The sequence below is a fragment of the Bos grunniens genome, chromosome 16 (genome assembly GCF_055505025.1).
Source record: "Bos grunniens cultivar Pamir isolate PY7600 chromosome 16, Bosgru_T2T1.0, whole genome shotgun sequence".
Taxonomy (NCBI): Eukaryota; Metazoa; Chordata; class Mammalia; order Artiodactyla; family Bovidae; genus Bos; species Bos grunniens.
This window is the reverse complement of record NC_141180.1, coordinates 47,486,044-47,492,116: the sequence shown is the minus strand read 5'-3', so window position 1 is coordinate 47,492,116 and position 6,073 is coordinate 47,486,044. Positions and strand designations below refer to the sequence as shown.

General features: G+C 45.6%; 1 protein-coding gene across 13 annotated transcripts in view; it reads left to right on the top strand.

Annotated features, from left to right (window-relative positions):
• Positions 1–6,073, top strand: part of AKT3 (AKT serine/threonine kinase 3) — a 281,741-nt gene that overhangs the window by 268,960 nt on the left and 6,708 nt on the right. For all 13 annotated transcript variants that reach the window (XR_015143515.1, XM_086344906.1, XM_086344914.1 and 10 more), the window contains one exon: positions 231–333. Coding sequence is in view for 12 of the 13 variants with exons in the window: in XM_086344906.1 (XP_086201032.1) it covers positions 231–333 (103 nt within the window). In the remaining variant the exon portion in view is untranslated. The remainder of the gene's footprint in view (positions 1–230; positions 334–6,073) is intronic.

Genomic DNA, 6,073 nt, shown 5'->3' with positions numbered 1-6,073 from the left:
TAACCCCTCAAATGTTACATAGAACAACCAAGTACCTACTGTTCTCTGTTTAGACTTAACTTTGAAGCCAAATACCTCCGACCATGAAGCCAAAGACACACCTGCCTTGTACAGTCACCGAGAAGTCTAACGTCATACACGATTCATTCAATACTCACTCTCTAATTTTATCCTAGAAATGTATTTTCCTAAATTAAAGTCTGTTAATAGTACCCTTTTGCTTCTTACAGCTTGTACCTCCTTTTAAGCCTCAAGTAACGTCTGAGACAGACACCAGATATTTTGATGAAGAATTTACAGCTCAGACTATTACAATAACACCACCTGAAAAATGTAAGTAAATCTAGAAGGCAGTTGGTAATGTTCCAATATAATTGAAGAAAACAGCCATTTTTTAAAACTGATTATTTTCTAGTTCAAATTCCATAGTGATATAATTCTATTCCTTTTAAGAACATGGGGTTCTAAGTGGAAATAATTAAAGACAGGTAGCTAAGAGAAAAGTTTTTTTGAGTAAAAAAATTATATGTGGAAAAATTGTAGACTTGAGAATTGTAGACTAAATTTTAGACTAACTGGCTCTTTTCTGTGTGCATGGGTGCTGAGTTGCTAAGCTGTGTCCCACTCTTTGCAACCCTAAGGACTGGCCCACCAGGCTCCTCTCTCCATGGGATTTCCTAGGCAAGAATACTGGAGTAGGCTGCCGTTTCCTTCTCTAGGAGATCTTCCAGACCCAGGGATCGAACTTGCATCTGCTGCGTTGGCAGGTGGATTCTTTACCACTGAGCAACCAGGGAAGCTAATTCTTCCCTACCATTCTCCAATAAATTATTTTGACCTCAACTAAAAGGATTCTGAAATGAAGACCTCCCTTGTTACCCACTGTTCATTCAGACACTACCTTCAGAATTTTGGTAATTCTGGTCTCGTGCTTACTTAGCAGTTTTTTAAAATTCACTTTAAACTGAACCACCCTTTTTTGCTTAGCTTTGTCTTAAGCATTAATATCTGTGAAGAAATAATTTAGTTTGCTAATAGTTTTTGATAGTTAAATTACAAATTTATTAAAGCTATATGTTCATGTACCACTTAAAATCGTTCCACATGTACTAGTGTGTACCCCACATTTTAATGAATACCTTTCCCTTAATGGGAAGAAAAGTTTATAAAATATAATTTATAAGCTTTCTTGCATGTTGACAGAGGCCTGCATCTGTCACCATTAGTTTAGGACTGAGGCCAAAATTGAGTTTCAGGGACAAATTTGGATAGCTAGACGATTTCTTCAAATCACACATCTTGCGGCTCACACAGTAACGTCGTATTAGTTTTTCCTCCTTTTTTTCCCTTTATATCCTTCTCTACATTTCCTCTCCTCTCTTTTCCTTTTTAAAAAGCAGACCAGTTGATAGTGCTGATTTACACTGAGCATCCACGAGAGGGAAGATTGAAGTACTGTTGCACCGGTGGATGTGGTCAATGCTTTGAAAGGCAAGATAGGAGTCGTCTAGGCTGCGTTTTTAATCTGAGACCTATGGCTGACAAAAAAGAGGGATCATAAATACTGTGAAATGAAAAATATGTGTGCATATATACTTTTCTTTCTTTAGATTTCCAAGAATTTAAGATCCTCTTAACTTTCATTTTATAAGGGAAAAAATTAAAACCCAGAGAGAAGAGGAGCTTTCCCAAGTCCCGCAGGTAGTATGAGCTGTAGTCAGGAGCAGGAGTCACAGCTTGGCCAGTGGTAACCTTGGTGACCTTGTGAACTGGCAGCATACTGAGGCCCTGCTCGTCGTGTGTCACCAGCGGTGGGTGCAGGGCTTCATTGCTAGAATCAGAATCTCTGAGAGCTGAAGATGTTAGAAGGCCTGTGGAGTTGTGGGCAGTCAGCTAAGGACCATCTGAATAGGAGCAGTGGGCACAGCCATGGCGTGGTTTTCCCTGGCCCAGAGTAGGCTGTTGGTGATACAGTTTAATTGTCTGCAATTCTGGGCAACACCATTGAGTTGTTGGACTAGCCTAGAAGTACTTCCACCAGAGAGCGTTTTGGGGGCCTCCTCATTTGTATATAACCTTAATTGTAATCAGACCACGTCATTCTCCTGCTTCGAACCCTCCAGGGGCCTCCCAGCTGCACTGTGAACCTAGCCGCTGACCCTGGCTGCACAGCTGTCAGATCTGGTCCTGTCCCCCTCTCTGACCTCATCCTGTCTGTCTTCTTTGCAGTCCCTGGGTTCCAGCCCCGCTGTGAACACACAGTGTGCCTCAGGACTGTGTTTGCCGTTCTCTGCCTGGAATTCTCTTTTCCCAGACATACGCATGAATAATTCTTACTTGTCCTTCAGATCTCTAAGTGTCACTGTATCACAGCACTTTCTTTAGCCTCCTTACCTTAAAAACAGTGCAACCCCTCAGACCCCATCACCCCACCCCCTAATTCTGTACATTGACACCTTTACTTGCTGGAATCCTTCTGGTTAATTTGTTAGTTTGTTTTACTGTCTGTTTCTCCAGCTTGAACATGGTAGCTCTGAGAAGAAGGATTTGGTTTGTCTTATTTGCTGCTAGCCCCAGCTCTGAGTTAGGTACCTGGCTCAGCATAGGTATTCAATGAATATGTGTTAAGTGAGTAAAGAAACAGTCTCTAGTGAGGCCTGGGCCAGGAGGAGGCCCGGCTCGCTCCAAACAGTGCTGCTGCCCATCCCAGCCCAGAATTTGTGTTTGGCTGACGTCCTTATGCGATTTCACACGGAGCGTGGTGAGGTTAAATAGAGCTTTTGGTATTCGTGGACTCTAACTCTTCAGTTCAGTTCAGTTCAGTCGCTCAGTCGTGTCTTAGGACAAGCTAAATGTGCTATTTTGAGAGTCATAGAGATAGGTAGGCCATGTAAATGCAAAACCATGAGTGCAGATTTTATTCCAGAATGTTAAAAGGAAAATATCTGTGTGGAAGAGAAAGGTGGGTTGAAAAAGCCCTGGACTTGGGCCCTGTTTGTCTCCCAGCACCCTACACTAGCTCTGGAATGTGGCAGGTCACTCACTCTGTGTGCCTGAGAAGCCGTCTCTTTAGGAAAGGCACCCAGAGTTCTATAGGTTTAAATAACCCTTTTTATTTTATTGAAGCATCAGGTTAACCACAACCATAGTGTCCTTTGATATGTGACCCACTGTGTGGAGAGTGATGATAGGTAAAAACCTAGCGAAAAAGAGTGGGCGTGAGTGGAGGGAGGGGCATGGGGAAGGGACTGCTGAACTGTGATGCTGGCAGTGGGCGGGACCTTCCCCCGCGCTGAGCCCTGGGTGGCCCCAGAACATGCCTCCAGCAGCATCTGGACTGACAGGAGTGTACCCCAGTCTAGGGGCAGGACGGCCCTGTGGATCTGCTGTCGTAGTTTCTGATTCAGGTTTCTAGAGAGAGAAGTCAGATGAGAGAGCTCAGTGGGGTGGGCTGTGGCCAAGGGGCGGGCACCAGCCAGGCTGTCCTCTGCGGCTCAGCCCAGCGTGGCTCCCAGGGCAGGCCGTGGGGCTGGATCCCTGCCTCAGGGCGTGGCCTCAGTGCTTGGGGTCTGCAGCATCTGGCTTCTTCTGGGCACAAGGGCAGTGTTTTCACTTGGGTGATCCGTGGGTATATCCTAAATCCCCTTAAGAGGCGGATCAAAGGAAAATCTGTGAAGCTGTGAACTGTGATTACATTTAACATAATCTTTTCTTCTTGCAGCTTTGAATAGTGTTGCTGGTGAGAGACCAGTGCAGCTCTGAAGCTGCTAAAAGCACAGAGGTTTTGTTCACAAAAGGCCGCAGTAGGACCATTAAGTTAGCGATTGTCTCCCCACTTGCCACCTTGCTTTTGTGGAACAGAATGGAGTTATTTTTTAGAACAAATCAGCAGTTAGAGAGGCAAATGTTCCTTTTTTACAAACAGCTGCAGTAATATGCCAGATTGTCCTCACTGGTGTTAATTAATTGAGCAGATTTTGGAATGTGTCTTCTTGCTTTACATCCATTAATGGTCCTCTGCCTTCCTCTTAGAGAAAAAGGGGATTTCTTTGAGCTTTTGCTGCCATATAATTACTTCGGTTAATGTTCTTAGGAAATCAGGCAACTAATGCTGCCTGGGTCCAGGGATTCGGTTGTATAATATAGGGTTGATCACCCTGCTATTTGGGTTTTTGCACAGTTCACGTCCATTATCATCACTGTTCCCTCTGAACCTGCTTTCTGAGTGGGAATGCATTTGTATGCGTTGACTGGGTGTGAAGGCCTGGCTGAGGCAGCCGGCTGCCCTGTCAGCTGGCACTTCCGTGGAGTGCTCCTTCTTCCTCAGCCCTCCACTGGCATGCACAGTACCAAGGGCTCAGGGGAACCCCTCATTCCTGTCCCAGCACCTCCCTGACTCACGGTTCCTTTTGGGGCCATGAACAGAGACTTGCCCCTCACTAATGCCACGTTCAAAAGAATAGGAGGGAAATGGAGAAGGTGACGTAACTGACTTTAAAGAAGATCCAGATGTGGGGCCCTTGCAAGGTTATCGAGGAGATTTATACTTACGTTCAGAAATGGGATTAACTTGTTCCTGAAGTGTCAGAATGAAAAGTTTCTCTTAACTTTGCTATCTCATAGCAATAATAATCCTCGAAAAGGAAGTCCAACCCCTCCTCCTGTCATGAGCCTGACTGCCCTGGTCTCCAGGCCTTCTTACCTTGGTGCAAGTCCTGGGTGCAGCCCAGGGAGCTGGGCAAGTCCTTCTGTGTCCGAGGCCAGACAACGTCAGACTTCCCACACATGCTGTCTGTTCACTGTGCCAAAACACACCCAGCGAAACAAAGCTGCTAGTGGGGAGAACTGTTCTTTGCAATGTGATTGGCAGAGTCTGAATGTTAAGATTTCAGCTGTCTTTCTGCTAGAGCAGGGGGTCCCCAACCTCCAGGCTACAGACCAGGACCTCCTGTTGGATCAGTGGCATCATGAGATTAGAAATAAGGTGCATAGTAAATGCGTTTGAATCATCTCGAAACCATTCCGCACTGCCTGGTTCATGGAAAAATTACCTTCCACGAAACTGGCCCTGGTGCCAAAAAGGTTGCGGACTGCTGCTCTAGAGAGTTTTTATAGTTTGTGACTCAAAACAGATATGCCATCCTCTGTGTCTTCTGTCTTTAGTATATCTGAAAATACTGTGGAAGGTATTTGACCTAAAAGATGCCTGTGGTTTGCTTGGTACCTAACCAGTTATTTTATAAGGAGGCACAGATTTCCCTAAATCACAGTGCTGTCTGGAAATGCTGAGTTTAAAAGGTCTGTTTGCAAGAGGAGGGTTTACAAGGAGCAGGGAACCACAACTGCTTCTTGATGGATTGTGTCCTACCTAATAAAATGATATTTTCTGGGATATTCAAGGCTACAAATTTTGGTTAGCATCTTGATCCCATTTCTGATGATGTGAAAGTCACTCAGTTGTGTCCGACTCTTTGTGACCCCGAGGTCAGAATACTAGAGTGGGTAGCTGTTCCCTTCTCCAGGGGATTGTCCCGACCCAGGGATCGAACCCAGGTCCGGGATCGAACCCAGGTCCAGAATCTTCTGTTAAAAATAGAGTGCTGGGTTTTCCCTGGTGGCTCAGAAGTGAAGAATCTGCCTGCCAGTGGAGGAGATGGGTTCAATCCCTGGTCCAGGAAGATCCCCATGGCTCGGAGCAACTAAGCCCATGCGCCACAACTACTGAGCCTGGGGGCCGCCACTGCTGAGCGCACAACCCCTGGAGCCCGTGCTCTGCAACAAGAAAAGCCGCTGCCCCATAACTGAAGGGTAGCCCCCACTCGCCACAACTGGAGACAAGCTTGCTCAGCAACTAAGACCCAGTACAGCCAAAAATAAGTAAATACATTTTTTAAAGAATTTTTTAGTTAAAAAAAAATAGGATACTGAAAAGAACAGTGAGGAAAGGTGAGGGCAGCAGTGTCTGTTATTCTTCAGAAGAATGCAGAGCAACATCCTTCTTGTGTGACAGGGTCAGTGCCCACGGTAAGCAGGGTCTGGCCTGTGTTCCTTCTCCCATTCTGTGGAGAGGCCG